Source organism: Musca domestica, unplaced genomic scaffold, assembly GCF_030504385.1.
Source record: "Musca domestica strain aabys unplaced genomic scaffold, Musca_domestica.polishedcontigs.V.1.1 17, whole genome shotgun sequence".
Classification (NCBI taxonomy): Eukaryota; Metazoa; Arthropoda; class Insecta; order Diptera; family Muscidae; genus Musca; species Musca domestica.
Window position 1 is genome coordinate 11,094,014 of NW_026712230.1, and position 19,445 is coordinate 11,113,458.

The 19,445-nt window shown below is 34.7% G+C and overlaps 2 protein-coding genes across 2 annotated transcripts; both read left to right on the forward strand.

Moving 5' to 3' along the window:
• The first annotated feature begins 3,070 nt into the window (after positions 1–3,070).
• Positions 3,071–9,363, forward strand: LOC101891513 (uncharacterized). Its single transcript, XM_005178342.4, has 5 exons — positions 3,071–3,170; positions 8,398–8,549; positions 8,616–8,716; positions 8,772–8,928; positions 9,007–9,363. Exons 2-5 carry the CDS (start codon positions 8,408–8,410, stop codon positions 9,207–9,209), a joined length of 603 nt encoding a protein of 200 aa, XP_005178399.2. The 5' UTR covers positions 3,071–3,170; positions 8,398–8,407; the 3' UTR covers positions 9,210–9,363.
• A 4,808-nt stretch (positions 9,364–14,171) lies between these two features.
• LOC101891335 (uncharacterized) lies at positions 14,172–19,300 on the forward strand. The gene is made up of 4 exons (XM_005178341.4): positions 14,172–14,364; positions 14,418–14,518; positions 14,589–14,745; positions 18,894–19,300. Exons 1-4 carry the CDS (start codon positions 14,226–14,228, stop codon positions 19,040–19,042), a joined length of 546 nt encoding a protein of 181 aa, XP_005178398.3. The 5' UTR covers positions 14,172–14,225; the 3' UTR covers positions 19,043–19,300.
• Positions 19,301–19,445: the final 145 nt, after the last annotated feature.

Sequence of the window (19,445 nt, forward strand, 5' to 3'; positions counted from 1 at the left end):
ATCAAAATACCGAATATAGGTAGGTACCGTTATATGGGGGCTATACGAAGACATGGACTTGCACAGACAATTTTCTATCTTAGACTGTAGTATTCATTACGAACTTCAAATCCCAATTTTGAAACAATTCCGGTGAATAATGTCGCAAAAATCATCAAAATACCGAATATGGGGAGGTACCGTTATATGGGGGCTATACGAAGTCGTGGACCTGCACAGACAATTTTCTGTCTTAGGGTTTAGTATCCATTTTGAACTTTAAATACCAAAATTGAAACAATTCCCGTGAATAATGTCGCTAAAATCATCAAAATACCGAATATGGGGAGGTACCGTTATATGGGGGCTATACGAAGACATGGACTTGCACAGACAATTTTCTATCTTAGGGTGTAGTATCCATTTGGAACTTCAAATACCAAATTTTAAATTACTTCCGGAAAAAAGGTCGCCAAAATCATCAAAATACCGAATATCGGGAGGTACCGTTATATGAGGGCTATACGAAGACATGGTCTTGCACAGACAATTTCCTATCTTAGGATGTAGTATCCATTTGGAACTTTAAATACCAATTTTGAAACAATTCCGGTGAATAACGTCGCTAAAATCATCTAAATACCGAATATAGGGAGGTACCGTTATATGGGGGCTATACGAAGACGTGGACCTGCACAGATAATTTTCTGTCCTAGTGTGTAGTATCCATTTTGAACTTTATACCCGGAAAAAGGTCTCTAAAATCATCAAAATACCGAATATCGGGAGGTACCGTTATATGGGGGCACAGACAAATTTCTATCTTAGGCTGTTGTATCCATTTGGAACTTCAAATACCAAATTTGAAACAATTCCGGTGAATAATGTCGCTAAAATCATCAAAGTACCGACTATTTTCTGTCACAGGCTGTAGTACCTACCAGATACTTCAAATATGAAGTTTAAAAAAATTTCGGCGAAAATTGTACCTAAAATCATCAAAATATCGAATATTGGGAGGTACCGTTAGGTATGGGGGCTATACTAGGACTGACCCTGCACAGACAATTTTCTCTCATAGGCTGTAGTAGCCATTACGAATTCTATATACGAAAATTGAAACAGCTCCGAATAATATCCCTAAAATCATCAAAATACCGAATATCAGGGGTGCGGGTATACGATATCTATATATATATGAACACTTCACTTCCACAGGTTAAAGTACTCCGAAGGAACTCCTTGTGTTAATTTTAAGACAATTCCATTGATAAATATGGATAAAATCATCAAGATACCGAATATCGTGGCATACGGTCTTTGAACTTGACCTGCCTGCAGACAAAAGACTGATCTGTGCAAAATTTTAGCTTCCTATCTTTTATTCATTTTGACTCTAGCGTGATTACAACAGATGAGTAGACGGACGGACAGGGCTGAATTAATATTCCCTCCATACTACGTATTGTGGTGGGTATACAAAAGAAGACACGTGTATCGGCGTTTTGAAAGTTTAGATCGCAAGGAATCAAAATAAAGGGTACAAATTCCCCCCGCACCCACACTTTTGGGCTTATGTCTTCGGCAATATTATAGATACAATTACGATCAATATTTTGTTCGGAAATTTTAACTCTCAGGCGAGTCAATCAAAAGTGTATTTTTGGTCCTTTTTTAAAATGCGGTTAAAAAAACTCTTTAAGCAGGATCGTAGAAGGTCAAAAATTGTGCTTTATGTGTAAATAGCGTCTCTACATAACAAGGACTAAAAAATGGAAAACATGATCCAAACATAAAAAAATACTTGAAATCGGAGTTATCCTTAAATTGGAAATACTTGTCTTCTCGATTTTAGTTACTTTGCGATGTTAGCTTCCATAACGCCGTTGTGGTTCCTAATTTTAGTTCAACACTATTGAGCTTTTCCTGTTATTGTATGGGTATCTCAGAACTAGTATATACTATAAAAAGACATTTTTTTGAAAGTCTATAGCAAAAAAAGACTTCAGAATACCAATAGAATACATTGTTTAAGGTTCTAGGTAATTCTCTTTGTGGTGGTCCGTTTTTTTTTATTAGATTATTAACCAGAAATTTCTATCGGAAATAAACAAATTTGTTTTTAATCAATTGTTGTCCTTATGACCTTTGACGAATTGAATTGTTTCAAAGTCATTAAGGACACACAATTAGAATAGTTACTATGCACATTATTTGTACAAAGAATTCCTCAAAAAAAACCCCACACTTATTTGTAGAAATATGAATAAAGTGGTGAGAACATAAAACATTTGTACATTTTCTATTTGTCAATGTCCTTTCGTGATGTCACAACATACATACCCACCACCACCAATGGAAAAAATGACACAAAGACTGGTCAACCACTTGTGGATTTAAACAAAAGCATAAAATAGAACAAATATTTTCTTTGGATTAACAACAAAAACAATTGTTAGAGAGAAGAAGAAGAAGAGAGAAAACAACAACTACGGACAACCTAAAAGTCAAAGTAACAAAAAATGGTCCTTTAGAATTCCAGTTATTTGGCGTCATAGATTTGTTTGGCTGTCGGGACTGTTTGTCCAACAAACCAACAATGGGGGAGTTTGGTTTTGAAATGAAACTAAGAATAACAACAACAACATCGACGAAAAAGGATATAAATATAAAATGTGTTATTTTAGCTGGAGAAGAGTGCGTACGTGCGCACGTGTGTGTGTGTGCGTGCGGGAGAGTGTGTGTAGGTCAGGATTCTTTGGAGTGTCAATATCTCTATGGGAGAAATGAAAAAGAGGTCAAAAAGCTTCTTCGCTTTTCGATTGGCTAAATTTTTACTTTGGTTGGTGGTTCAGGTTCAGGGGGCTTATTCCACTGATAACATTCTTCTTAGTTAGCATTTTCCATTCGACCGATTGGCGCCATTGATTTATGTACGCGTCGCTGCTTTCGCTGTCTGTTTCTTTATTTTTTGAAAATTTCGTGATTTGAAACGAAGGAATTTTATTTTTCGGAATGCCAGGAATTGTGTTGCTCGCTGTGGCTGATGTAATTCCCGTTTTGGGGAATACCATCGACATTTAGTTGTCAAAAGGACGTGGAACGCGGTGGTTAAACGAATTCCAACAAAAAAAGTAATACATATTTGAATATTGAAAAATAAAACAAGAACTAGTCTAGCTTCCCAACAGGTATAGCTTTTGAGTGATTGGATAAAATTAATATTTATTTGAAAAATTAAATTAAAAACAAAATTATATAAAATTGAAATATGAGAGCATTATAAAGAACCCTTTTGAGGAAATTTTATATAAGTGAGTACTTTCAATGAGGAGTGGGAAATTGTGAAGTCAATATCATTAGAACTGCATGTGTTTTTTATTAGAAATCGGATAATAAGCCTTAAAAAAATATTTAACAACGTATCGGGCCCGATGAGAAATCAATATTCGATAGTGAAAAAATATTAAAATGTATTGCAACGAATTAAATTACTGTTTTAGGAAATAAGTAGTTAGTTCGCCTGAATGCCCTCCACCATTTGGAAAAAAAAAATAAATAAATAAATAAATATTTAAATATAAATATATTTTGACTTCTGTTATGATTATTCAAATTACTGACCCTCTATGGAGTAGATTCCGAAGGAATGGACTAATAATGTCCATTTCGTATCGGACCAAAATAAATATGATATAAATATTTCGACGTGCTAGGTTTGGAATATGTGTAATGTAGTCGACCGAAGTATTCCATGTTCATACCTCAGTATTATATTAGTATTTAAGTATTGAAAATTGTACCCCTTTGTGGGCGAGGTATCAAAAGGGAATCGCAGATATATATCATCTTCACAACAGATCTTGTGATTGCAAAAATGTTTGTCTTGAACCCTATGTGGGGATGTACCAGAAGAAATGATCAGATCTCTACCATCTTTATAACATATTTTGTGCTGATGGAAATATATTGTACCAAGTCTGAATGGAATCGGATCTTAATATCGCGTTTTAAGAGCATTTTGGATATTTAAAATTTTGACCTTTTGTGGTGGCGTACCGGAAGGAGTGGACATAGACATACGAACTTCAAATCAGATTTAGTGCTAGTAGAAATAATAGGATTTGTGAACTACAAAGAGAATTGGATGCAAATTTCAGATTTTATAATTGTTCTGTTTATTCAAAACTTTGGCCATTTGTCGTGGAGGTACCAGAAGGAATGGTCCGATCGCTACCATCTTTATAACAGAACTTGTGTTGATCGAAATATTGATATGTGCCAAGTCTAAATGAAATGGGATATTAATTTGGCATTTTATGAGCTTCATGGGTATTCCAAATTTCGACCCTTTGTGGGGGAGGTACCCGAAGGAGTTAACCGATATATTCTATAGTCACACCAGAACTTGGGTTATTAAAATTATTGTGATGTGTCTAATTTGAAGACAATCGGTCTCTAACATTACATTTTATAAGAGTTATAATTATTCAAAATTTTGATTCTTCTGGGGGAGGTACTTGTTGAAGTGGACCGATATTGTCTATTTTCGCACCCGAATTAGCACTAACGCAAATATTTATACTTGCAAAGATGGAGCAAAATCGGATTATGTTTTCACTTTCTATGCAGAAAATTTTTTTTGAAAATTTCAAACCTTTGTGGGGAAGGTACCAGAAGGTGTGAGCCGAAATCAGTCTGTTACATCGCATTTTATAAGAGTTATAATTATTTAAAATTTTGACCCTTTGTGGGGGAGGTACTTGATGGAGTAGACCGATATTGTCCATTTTTTGCACCTGTCCTGGCACTGATAGAAATATCAGGTTTTGCAAAGTTGGAGTAATATCGGACCATCCTTTCTCTTTCTGTGCAATAGAATATTTTCTTTGAAAACTTCAACATTTTGTGAGGGAGTTACCAGAAAGAGTGGACCGATATCAGTCACATGTTGTGGTACCTATTACGAGATGCAAATACAAGATTTAAAACAATTTCGGTGAAAAATGTCGCTAAAATGATGAAAATACCGAATATATGGATATACCGATATATGGGTGCTATACGAATACCTGAACCTGAATAGACAATTTTCTGTCATAGACTGTAGTGCCCATTAAGAACTTCAAATACGAATTTTGAAACAATTCCGGTGAATAGTTCGCTGAAATCATCAAGACGTCGGACTTATATAGCCCATTTTCAATACCAAAAGTTCTGCAGACGAAACACGTTTGAATAAAATTTTATTAACCATCTTCAATTCGTTTGGAAGCTAGTTATTTCCACAGATGAACGGTCGTCGTTATATCGACATAGAATTTTATGCTTATCATAGAATTTATGTTTATATACTTTGTGCGGTCTAAGTATATATACTTTGTGGGGTATAATCGGCTAAAGCTAGAATCAATCAATTCTGTAAGAGAGTCAACATTGGGCGCAGGCGTGTGATAAATTTGGACTAAAAGAATAAAATAAATAACAACTATGCTTAAAATTGAGAACTTTGTATTGGATAAACGGAATAAGGTAGAATTTTGAAATTTGGAATGAGAGTCACTGAGGGAGTACAGATTAGGGTTTTTAGCTTACGAAAAGTTCTAAAATGTTAAAGATGTTATGTGAACGGATAGAGCTAAAAACTTGAAATTTAGTGTGAAAATCAATGTTTGGAAGCATGTTTGATATATGAAGATGGTTTTGGAAATGTGTACTAAGTGTGCAAACTGTACTAAAAAGTAAAAAATTCAAAACAATTTGGCTTATTGTGAATCGTAGAAGCTAGAATTTTGAAATTTTGTATTGGGGTTCCAGTTGGGTGCACGTTTGTGAGTTGGCTTTGGAAATGTGTACTGCAAGTGCACGAAAAGTACTAAATAGTACTATATTTGGTACTATTCGGTATTGGGTGAACAGGTAGTCCTTGAAATTTGAAAAATTTTTTTTATTTTTTATTATTTGGGGTTGGTTTCGGAAATTTGTACTATAATTGTACGAAAAGTACCATATTTGGTATTAGGTGAAGGGATAGCGCTAGGATCCCGAAATTTGATATGGATCTCACTGTTTATGTCTGTGGTTGAGAGAAGAAGCTGGTTTTGGATATGCGTACTATAATTGTATTAAATTTGGTAATGAGGATGCTGAAATCCTAAAATTTGATATTAAGATCACTGCTGGTATCAGAGGTTGAAATACAAAGATTATTTCTAAAATTGTTCGAAAAGTACAAAATCCTACTACATTTGGTATTGGGTGTAGGTATGGAGCTGAAATTCTAAAATTTGATATGGATATCACTGTTGGTGTATGTTGTTGAGAAATGAAAGAAATTGTACTAAATTTGGTGAAAAATAAAATTTAGGTGAAATCACAAAACTGAAATCCTGAAATTGGAAATTTAAGGTTACTCTTGGTTAGTTAATATATGGAGATTATTTTAAACATGTGTAATTTGACTGTACGAAAAGAACGAAAATAAAATGTGCGGTTGGGTGTTAAAATAGAGATGAAATTCTGAAATTTGGTATCGAGGTCACTGTTGTTGTATAGTATGGTGAGAAGGAGGGGGTTTTGGACATGCGCAGTATTACTGTACGAAATGTATGGTAGTCAATTTGGGATTGGGTCTCAGGATATAGCTGGAATTTTGAAATTTGATATCGTGGCCATTGTTGGTATATACTTTTGATAGAAGGAGGTGGATTCGGCAAATATTGCAAAATAAACTCGGGGTAAAGCCATTGAAATTCCAAAAAGTACAAGAACTTACACCGCAACAGAAAAATAATAGACTCAAAAGAGCTAAAGAGTTTCTGCGCTTAGCCGAATTTGGTTTTCTACGATGTCCAATAGTTTGTAAACAAACAAAATTATCGTGTTTACTTGTCAAAGAGGTCAGCTGGAAATGTGCACCTTCGGTTGACCACCAGAACTCAAGCGCTGGCCATGGTGATAGTGGGGGCCGCCATAACAGCCGATTGTCGCTCTCAGCTCGTATTAATCCACCGTGGCGTCAGAACAAATGTCGAATATTATCGCGAAAATATTCTTGCGAAAATAGCCTTGGGCACGCATACATTTTGGCCGCAGACCTTGGACATTCCAACAGCACTCAGCACCATCGCACTCAGCACGCGCCACCCAAGATTGGTTACAAAATGAGGTTCCTCGTTTCATTTCCAGCGCACAATGGCCACCAAAATTTCCGGATACCAATCCGTTGGACCATTGTGTCTGGAGTATTTTAGATCACCTCAAGCAAGCGCTTCGCCGGGAATGGACCAAAATACCGCAGAGCAATATTCGGGCAGCGTGTGACGTTTCATTGGCCGTTTGAAGGCCATAATTCGTGCCAAAGGTGACCAATTCGAACAAATCTGAACTTATTCTAAAATTTTATGCTATTTCTGACACTTTTATATCCTCCACCTTAGTATGGAGGGTATATTAAGTTTGTCATTCCGTTTGTAAATATACATTTTAAACCTCACAAAGTATATAGGGTAAGTGTACCAGTAGTCGGCACTTTTAGGATTTTCGCGTTCAATTATTCCAAAGTTAATTTATTCAGATTCGGAATTTTGTATAGTTTTTGCAATAATAAATAATAATAATAATAATAAATAATAATATAATAAATAAAGTTTTAATAACTTTTTATTAAATTTCATAAATTTGTAGATTTATTAAAACAATGCTTTTTTGCCAGTAGTCAGCACCACTTGCCAATTGTCGGTATGGCATATTCCAACAGTCGGCATACCAATTTTTTTTTGTAAGAATAATTAATAATAATAATAAATTAATTCATTAAAATATGATATTTTTGTTTAGATAAACTGATTCGACGTCTTTATTGTACTTTTCTTAAGAATATGGATTGTTGAGGACCTTCACAGACAAAAATTTTATTTTTATTAGAATAAATCATCTTTTCTTAGCGAAATTGTACACAGAGATAGCTGACAATATATTTGAAGTAAACAAAATACATTTAGTTATAATAGTTTCATTTATTTGGGCTTAAAAATAAAAAGTGCCGACTACTGGGACATGCCGAACTTAGGCACACTTACCCTATATTCTTGATCAGCATAAAATTCTATGTCGATTTAGCGATCAATCAAAAATCAATTTCGGAACAGTTGGTCACGAACACAACACAATTCGAAATTCCGAAATTGTAATTCCAACGGACATCACATATGTAGTCGTCATTTGTATTTATGCCCTTGGGTCAAAGTATGAGGAGGCACACAACTCCCAATATAAGAAAATATTATAAAGACAAGGTGCGGTTATAAAACTTTCCGAATCACAATATCCTGCTACGCCCTTCTATAGCCCCTATTTATTAATATTGTTTACGTCCATTATCTGATATTGTTTTATTTAATGTTCGTTCTATTTCAGAATTTAAACCATGACTGCGGTGAAAATGAGAAGAACGATTGCCAGCTGGATTAATTTGATTATAGGATGGTTTCACTTTTTGTTTTCGATTGCGCTGTCCATGGGTCTGCTGTACTATTTGATATTCTATTATGAGAGACCACATGATAATCGTATGTTGTAATATTCCAAAAAAAAAGATATATAATTCAAATATAAATCTCACTTACCTCCTTCAGCAAAAATTGCCGCATTTGGACTACCGGTGCTTTTGGCTATATTTTTATTCAGTTTCTCCAGTTTTATCTTTGATATACTTCTGATAGCTGGTATTCTTGCTGTAAGTAGACATTACCAAAATTTATAAATGTTGTGAAATTGATTTCTATTTTCAGAGACGAGTTAATTTAATATCCGCCTTTGTTATTGGCAACTATATGGTCTTGGGTTTCCTGATGTCTTGCGCTGTGTTCTTCTTTGCCGAGGATTATGTACACAAGGATACAACAGTGGGAAATTTAATAAATCCTCTAATGCATGGCTTGACATTGGGTAATTAATGCTATATTCTTTAATTATAGCTCTGTGTTTTAAGAAAATATTGTGCATTTTCTCTCAACTCCATTACAGTTACCATGATTTATTTATTCTACCCCGTCTATCTGTTGGTCCAACAGACACGCCTACCACCCTCCAATGATCATGAAATTTTGGATGAGACTGATGTTTTAGCCCGACCTGATACATCTTCGAAAACTACGAAACCTGTTAAACACACCAAACCCTCTAAGCCTGCCCGAACGAATGGTAATGCTGAGCCAGTCAATTGTTAGAATTTGAAAATTTAAATTTCAAATCAAAAATTGTTAAAACGAACCAACCAACGAATAGTTTTTTTTTTATTAACTTTTGTGAAACGAATGCTTTTATTGTTATTGTTAGGGCTGCAAATAAGCCAAAAACTACGACCAAAACAATTATTTATATATAAATATTAAACACAAAAAAAAACAAAACAAACATATTTTTGAAGAAAATTTATTAAATAAATGTAATTGTTGACAAAATTTTGAAATACCATATACATATGTTAATGTTTTATTTAATGTTGGAAAATTGAAATCATGGTAGAATCGAGTAGGTAAAGTTATGCAATCATATGTTTATATATTTTTTTCCAAAATTATTCATTTGACAACATCTTATTGTCAAAATTTGTAAAGGGTGTTTTTTTTTAAGCCTGATATAACTTGAAATTGTAAAAAATTACACAAAAAATTAAATTTTATTCAATTGTTTTTTTTTTTTGTATTCAATACGTGACATTAACATTTGAAAATGATTTCGGGCATATGGGCACCGCGGCTATTCTTGACGAAGTGCATTCTGGATGTCCAATTTTTGGCCACTTTATCGAGCACTGCTGGCCGTATGTCACGAATAACACGAACAATGTTGGCCTCCAAGTCGTCAATTGTTGCTGGTTTATCAGCATAAACCAATGACATCACGTAGCCACACAGGAAATAATCCACTTCTCGAAATCAACTTATCGCCCCGCATGACACGTAGCGTCATCCTGTTGAAACCACATCTCCTCCGGATCAATGTTATCCATATTTGTAAACAAAAAATCATTGATCATAGTGCGGTAATGATCTCCATTGACCATAACGCGAGCTCCGGCCTCAATTTTGAAGAAATAAGGACCGATGATGCCACCAGCGTGAAAACCGCACCATGCGGTGATTTTTTCTGGTTGTAATGGAGTCTGTAGGGTCTCTTGTGGATTGGTCTCACTCCATATGCGGCAATTTAGCTTATTAACAAACCCGTTAAGCCAAAAATACGCCTCATCGCTGAACACAATTTTGCGATAAAACAACGGGTCATTTGCCAACTGCTCTAGAGCCTGATTTTCAAAGTAAATTTGGATAATTTCGTAGCGTTGTTAAAGCGTGAGTCTATTGATGATGATTTGTCAGAGTATACTTAAACAAATAAAAAAAAGTTTCATCAAAGTTTAAGTTTTTGTGATACTTTTTACAATTTAATGTTCTATCTAGCTTAAAAAAAACCCTTTATTTTTTAATCCATTGTACATGTAAATGGGAACCTGTTTTTATGTAGTGAAATGTGAGGTGGTATGATTATTTTAAATGTCTTTACCTTCTTAATTTTACCACGATTGAAATGTTAAAATCAAGATCTTAACAAAACCAAAAGCATTTACATTGTGAGATAAAAACAAGTAAGCAAAGGCTACAGTCGAGCGGGGCCGACCGTTAAATAATAAACAATACAGTTTATATAGGCGAAATACTCGACAGAATTCCACAAGATATTGTGACAAATAATTAAAGAAAACCATCAGGTTTCGTTCTCTAATTTTCGAATAATAGCAACTTAAACTAATTTGCTCATTTCCAATTTATTGGTAAATGTTGCACTTAAATGGTCTTCCTAGATCTGGAACCAATATTTCCCAAAGACCTATAATCTCTCAGAAGTGGCAAAAGATTAACATTTATTATTGGTTTTTGACTGAAACGCATCTATATGAGATACAGACATTTGACTATATTCTTCAAACTCCTTCACACATTGAATATTTTTGGATGGCCATGCAAAACTTCTTGGCATTTGCAATGTGCGGTAACCCCCATTCAAATGAGCGTGAGGATCGGTCGATAATTACGACCTGCCGACAATTTTGCAGTTTTTTGGTCCATTTCAACCCCTAAATATATGGCGATCATCTCCAAAAAGAGTAGGCTTCTTTTCTGACCCTCATCTTATCCCCATGCAAAATTTCGTAAGGATCGGGTCATAAATGAGATCTGTATATGATATCCTGATATCCTAACTACTTAGTTTTGTTAGCTGTAGAAATATTACCAAATGTTTAATTCAAAATGAAAATATGCCAAAAATATGACAAAATTGAAAAAATATGAGAAAATTTTACAAAATCAATATTTTCATCTTTATAGAGATATTTTTATGCGATTTTTTTAGACTTTTTTTCTTTCCTGCCAAGAGGCCATTCTGAATTAATGAGAACTGTCGAAATCAGTTCAGCCGTTCTCGACATATAAGAGATCTTTCAAGCATATCTTCTTTGATAGACATATATATCGCACATATTTTGCTATATATCCGATTTGTTGGATAATAACATCAATGTAAAGATCAGAAGTAACCTTGTGATGGCTTTATGATTTCGCCGGAATTTAAAATATTCACGGTTTAATGAATAATTTTGATTTTTTTCAACACAAAAGATATGGTATATTTTACCCGCTAAATATTATCCGATGACCACACAAATTAGTAGGCTTCTTCCCCGCCCTAAACTCTAGCTACATGCGAAATTTCGCGTCGATTGGTCTATAATTGAGACCTGTATAGCTACTGCAAAATCCGACATTTTTCAGTATTTGGTCCATTTCAACCCCTAAACATTTAGCGATCATCTCCAAAAGCAATAGGGTTCTATTCTGGTCCAAGCCCCACCTACATTCTAAATTTCGTAAAGATCGGGCCATAATTGCGACCTGTAGAGTGATTACAAATTAACATGGACAGACGGACAGACGGACGGACGGACATACATAGCTAATCGACTCAGCTCGGCGAGCTAGGAAGATCCATATATACTTTCCTATATGGGAAACCAATATTTCGAGGTGTTACATAATTGTTGGCCCAATCAAACTTATAATACCCCCAACACATAGTGTTGTAGGGTATAAAAAAAAAATTCAAGGTCAAACGCCATAATTTTTACATTTTTTTAAACTTTTTTTGAATGAAAGCAACAAATTCGGAAATAGCATCAAATTTTAAAATAATTATTAATTTGTTCGATTTGGTCAAATTTGGCACGATTTATGGCCTTCAAGTGGCCAATGAAACCGTCACACGCTGCTCGAATATTGCTCCGCGGTTTTTTGGTCCAATCCCGGCGAAGCGCATGCTTGAGGTGATCCACAGTTTTGTATTTTTTTAGTGCCAACCTTGCTTTCCAAAATACTCCAGACCCAATAGTCCAACGGATTAGTATCCGGAGTTTTTATTGGCCATTGTGCGCTGGAATGAAGGAACCTCATTTTGTAACCATTCTAGGGTGGCGCGTGCTGAGTGCGATAGTGCTGAGTCCTGTTGGAATGTCCAAGGTCTGCGGCCAAAATGTTTGCGTGCTCAAGGCTTTAATTCACCCTCCAGAATATTTTCGCCATAATATTCGGCATTTATTCCGATGCCACGGTCGATTAATACGAGCGGAGAGCGACCATTGGCTGCTATGGCGGCCCACACCATCACCATAGCCAGAGTTCCGGTGGCCAACCGAAGGTGCACATTTTCAGCTGACCTCATTGGCAAGTAAATACGATAATTTTGTTTGTTTACAAACTGCTGGACAACGAATGTTTTCTCATCGGAGAAAACTAAATTCTTCAGTTCACCACTTTCGGCCAAGCGAAGCAAATCTTTAGCTCATTCGAGTCTATTTTCTTTCTGTTGCGGTGTAAGTTCTTGCACCTTTTGGAATTTCAATGGCTTCACCCTGAGCTTATTTTTCAATATTTGCCGAATGGAATAATGCGAGAATTCTTCGTCACCGCGACGCGGGTTTCGATCAAGTCGCTTCTTTATTTTTCGAACCATTTCTGCTAATGTTGCTGTTTTTTCCGTCCACTTCTTTGACGTCGGGCTGAGCTACCAGTATCATGGCAACAAGCGATAGTACGAGATCCAAAAGACTAAAAGACTATACAGAAATCACACTATCACGAATAACTTCTTTTCTGGAAAATTCTCACCAAAATGATTTTGTACGCTTGAAAACAATATAATCAGCTGTCACTGGAAAAATTTTAACAGTGGCTTAGATATGACAGCATTCTGGAGTTGGTTGCAGTTTTTTCTCACCCTGTCTAACAATAATTCTCAAAATCCCCAAAAATTGACTTTATTGAGATTTTATCAGGGAGACAGACTTGCGATAGATGCTAAACCGTCACATTTTATGGTAATCTAAAATACTCAATGCAATCTGAATGATAAGGTTAACAAACCCTAAACTTAATGGTGATAGAGAATAAATAACTATGGCTCTATTTGGTCACAAACACATAAAAACATCAAACATAAGATCTCTGTACCTCTGTGGTGTTGTGTTGGCAAAACAACTAAAAACCCAACATTAAAACATTTACTATTGCTAAACATTCCTATTTCATTGAAAAGTTAGTCTTTCGACTTTCCATAAAAGTTCTCATAATTAATAATAATATAATTTATGCTAAATGAGGAAAACGCTCGTATCTATAGCGCTTGTGGTTCCCAATGCCACACGCATTTTCAATGTCATTGCGTTTGAAAATTTCAAACAAATAATGAAACTAAAACTATTAAAGTAACTTGATACGAAAGTTGAATTGCGTTCTAGGACATAGCAAACCACAACAACAATTATAAATTATTCCGCTCTTCGCTCCGTTCTGTATGAAGTCATGTCGTTTTGTTAAAATTTATTAGTCTACATTCATACTCACACGCATAACCGAGAGTAAAAGTCCTTTGAAAATGAAACCAAACAAAAAAATATATTGTAACGATGTCACAGATTCGGAAGATGACTCCGTTTGTTTTTGTGTATTCCAATAGCTGGCGCCAAAGGATTATTTGATTGTCTGCTGCTCTCTGAACTTGTTGTGCAGACACAGACGATAGCATCCTTTCATTGCGGCATAGAAGAAAAAACTATTTCAGTCTTGACCAGAAGCGGCTGGTGTTAACAGTTTACGAGTTGAAAATATTTTGTAAAGAAATAAAATTTAAAAATGTGTTGCCCAAATATGAGAACGCTTAGCCTTATTGTTGGCTGGATACATTTAATATTGGCTGTTATTTTAGCCATTTCCACGTTGATATATTTGTGCACCTATAACAATCAAACCTATGAGGATACCATTATCGAAGGTAAGTCTCGTGGAATTTAATATTACATATATTTTGAATATTTCCTTTTGCAGAGAAAATTTCCAATACCGGCCTACCCACGTTGGTATTTCTTTTCTTATTTAGTGTGGCCAGTGTAATATTTGATATAATGCTGCTGAAAGGAATTTCAGAGGTAGTTCGGGACAAATTTATTTATTTTTAAATTGATTAATTTAATTTATTTTATTATTTTCATATACCAGGAACGACACAAGCTGATGTCACCATTTGTTTTTGGCAATTATGTGGCCTTGGGAATCCAAACATGCCTAACAGTTTACAATGTTTTTAAAGACCTCATTGATTCAGCAACGTTTGGGGATTTAATGATTCACTTGATATTGAATTCGGTGACCTTGGGTAAGTAAAACGCAACAGTGTGAAATTATTTTTCTTTTAGTGATATTGAAGATTTGTAGTACAAATTTATAACTCTTAGCAAATATTTATGGGTCAAAATGTACTACAACAAACAAGTTAAACCAGTAGGAAATGTCACTAGTCGGGTGGGCCCACTATATGATATACATATTTAGTAGAGCTCCCGTAACAAAGGAATTTATTTGAAGTAAATTACACCACCTATCATCATATGACTTTAGAGCAGTCATAATTTGTTTTCAGAGGGAACTAATGTTTGGGAGGCATATCCAATTCTGAATCGGTTCTTACTACATTTGACGGAGATATTTTTTTATCCTTTATACTAAATAACATTGCTGTCGAGCATGCATGATATCACTTCGAGAAATATTATATTAAAAAACAAGTAAGCGAAGGATATAGCCGTGCGGGGTCGACCATGTGATACCCTACAACACTATAATTTTTTAGAAGCCCCCTTATATCCAAACCCCTTTTGGAAGATTTCGCTTTTGAAATTATGACGTAGAGCATTGCCCAGATATTACCCTTAGCTTTTTAAACAGGGGCATTTGCCCAATATTTAGGCAACGCGTTGTGTTGTTAGTTGTTGTGGTCCATTTTACAGCTAAGTATAATCCAATGGACACCCAAAATGCTAAACTTCCTCCTGTCCTTAATTTTCTTCGCAGGTAAAATTCCATGTCGGTTTGTTTCAATTGCGTGATCAGGAAAATGTTTAAATTTTTGGTTCATTTGAACCCCTAAATAGTTTGCGATCACCAAAAACAATAGCCATATATTCTGACCATAACCCCAGCTCCATTTTCAATTTCGTGAGGATCGGCCCATAATTGCGACCTGTAGCGTAATTACAAATTAACATTGACAAACAGAGAGACGGACGAACGGATATACATAGTTAGATCGACTCAGCTCGACGAGATAGGAAGATCCATGTATACTTTCCTATGTGGAAAACCAATATTTCGAGGTGTTACATAACTTTTGGCCCAATAAAGCTTATAATACTGTAGTGCTGTAGGGTATAAATATATATTCCACCAAATGAAAACGTACGTCCTGAAATTCAATCCATTTGGGCTGATATTAGCAATGAACCTGGAATAGGATTAAAGATATATATGGGAGCTATATTCCAATCTTAGCAGATTTCGATAAAATTTGGCAAAGGTATTTCCGAGCATTACAAGATATCTGGTACCAAATATCGTTCTTGTGGAGTGCATATTACGAATGTGAGGGATTTATAATAGAGCTATATTCAAATCTGAATAGATCTGGATACAATTTGCCATATATCTGATATCTGGTACCAAATATCATTCTTGTGGGGTACAATATTTGTTTGCCCTAAGGACAAACCCTATTGAAATTGGTGTGAATCGGCTCAAATTTAGATATAGTTCACATATATTTTCAACCGATTTTGGGTTAAATCTGCACCACATTGCTAATATCAATCCGAATGACCTTAATTTTGGCACATTCGACCGAATTCATCGTAGAAACAAATACTTCAAACTTGGCGAAAATCGGTTCAGAAATAGCTATAGCTCTCATATATATGTTTCATTCGATTTTATTCTGCAGTCGCTCACATGCGTAATATGCACTACACAAGAATGATATTTGGTACCAAATATCAGGTACAGCCCAAAAAAGATTTGGATATATTTCTTATATACGATTATCCGATTTCAGGTTTATTGGGCACCAAATGCCTAATGTCAGCCCAAACTTAGTGAAATGTGGCACTTTCGACCAAATTCCTTTTAGTACTTTAAGTTGGTGAAAATCAGTTCAGAATACCTATATCTCTCATATGTATGTTTCATTCGATTTGGTGCTGAAGACGTTTACATGCGTAATATGCAATCCACAACAATGATATTTGATACCGAACATCAGGTACAGCTCGAAAATACCTCTGTGAAATGTTATCAAGATCGGTTCAAATTTGTATTTAGCTTTGATATACATCTTAATCCGATTTTACGGTTACTGTCAACCATGTATGTAATATTAGCTCAAATTGGTGAAACTAAGTCCGGTGTATCTATTGTTCTAATAAATATGTTTTATATAATTCTTATCGAAGCTTTAATAATTTCAATTCAAGATAGAAGGAAAAATAATGAAAAAACAATGAGCTGTTAAAAGCACTTTAGTAATCTGATTTGGTGGGAGACTCTTCTCACCGAATCGACCTTAAAATGCGTTTTCGTAATCAGGACAAAATTCTCCACATGGTACTGGGTTGCTTTTTTTGGTATACCCTGCACCAAATAGTGCTAATGGTATTATGTCTTTGTAACATGGAAAAGGAAGCGAGATAGACCCATAGTTACATTTGAGAATCATCACAGAATCACTTTTTCAGTCAATTTATGTATGTCAGTCCGTCTCTCCGTCCGTCCATGTATTCTTGTGAACAAAATGCAAGTCACATTTATTATCCGATTGAGATGAAATTTTGCAAACAATATTTGAAATTGGATCAGATTAAGATATAACTCCCATATATCTTCAATCGATTTCGGGTTTATTGTGCACCAAATGACCAATATCTGTCAAAAAGTCCTGAACTTTGGTACATCCGACCGAATTCAGTCTAGAAGCAAGTACATCAAATTTGGAGAAAATTTGTTCAGATAAAGCTATAGCTTCCATATAAATGTTTCATACGATTTAGTGTTTGAGTCCCTCACATTGGTAACAAGCATTCGACAACAATGATATTTGGTTTCAGATATCTTATGGAGCTCGGAAATATCTTTGGCAAATTTTATCTAGATCGGCTAAGATTTGGATATAGCTCCCATATAAATCTTTAATCCGATTTCAGGTTTATTGTGCAAATAATGGCTAATATCAGTCCAAATAGAGTGAATTTCGCGATGCGTGTTTCTAATTTGTGCAACTCGGCTATGATATATATTTTTATACCCTCCACCATATCATGGGGGTATATTAAGTTTGTCATTCCGTTTGAAACATCTCGAAATATACATTTTAGACCCCACCAAGTATATATATTCTTGATCAGCACAAAATTCTATGTCGATTTAGCGATGTCCGTCCGTCAGTCGAAATCACTCAAATGTATATTATCTCTGCAGAACTTTTGGTATTGAAAATGGGACATGTAGGTCCCCGTTTTGATATAGCCCCCGTATAACGGTACCACCCAATATTTGGTATTTGGTTGATTTTAGCTACATTATTCACCGGAATTGTTTCAAATTTGGTATTTGAAGCTCGAAAAGGATACTACAGCCTAAGACCGAAAATTGTCGGTACAGGTCCACGTCTTCGTATAGCCCCCCATATAACAGTACCTCCCGATATTCGGTACTTTGTTGATATTAACAATATTATTTACCGGGATTGTTTCAAATTTGGCATTTGAAGTTCGTAATGGATACTGCAGCCTAAGGCAGAAAAAGCATTTGAAGTTCGTAATGGATACTGCAGCCTAAGGCAGAAAATTATCTGTGCAGGTTCATATTTTGGTATAGCCCCCATATAAGAGAATCTCCGTATATTGAAGATTCTACCTACATTATTCACAGCTTTGTTTCCTTATGTTTCGCATTTGAAGATTGTAAAGGCTTATAACAATAGTTGCCTATGCAGGTCCACGTCGTCGTTTAGACCCTAATAGAGTTTTTTACGGATTTTATTATTATTATTATTTATTTTTTTTTTTTTTTTGAAAATTGTCAAATTCTTTTCAAATGGTAGAGGGTATTCAAAGTTCAGCCCAGCCGAACTTACAACTTTTTTTCGTGTTTTAATATAATCCTTCTCCCAGCGATATCATGCAGTCTATAGCAATCTATAACTGCTATAAATCCAAATGTTGATAGGTGTTATGATCTACTTGAAATGAATTGTGTTCTTACGGGAGCTCTACTAAATTTAAGAGAGGTGTAAGGTATCATATAGTCAGCGCCGCCCGACTTTGGACTTTTCCTTACAGTTCTTTCTTTACCTAGTTTACCATACAAACTGATTATTAAGACAATTATGTATAAGGATACATTTTATTATTTTAAATTTCAACTCATTGATAACTCGTCATAGCAATTTTGATCCATATTCTATCGTAATCTTTTTAGGTATTATGATATTTTTCTTCTACCCCATCTACCAAGTCTATCAGCAGATACGCTGGAACAGTGAGAATCCCATGCAGCCACAATATGACAACGCCGAAGCTGGAGTGAAGCCGATCGAGTCGGCAAACAATGGCATTTATGTTAATTAAATATTTAGTTTTTATTAACTTGTTCAAAAATGTTTGTCTACAATTTACTTTTTTTTCTATAAATAATTGTTATTTATTAAAACATATATATCACAAATAGTATTTATATATTATTAAAATTCCAATGAAAACAATTAAATGTACTATATGTTGAGGTCATCTAAGGTTTCTTTGAAATTTTACCAAAAATATATATATTTACATATATGAAATAATACAAAACAAGTAGAAAGTTACCCAAATATTAATTTGATTTTATAAATGTTTAATCCAATATGAGTATATATAAATTTGTTAAATAAAAATATATTGACAATAATTATACACATCACAAAAAGTTGTATTGCCTGTTGCAGAGATTATAATGATTTAAAAAGTTATTTGTATTTAAGTGGTTTTGGAA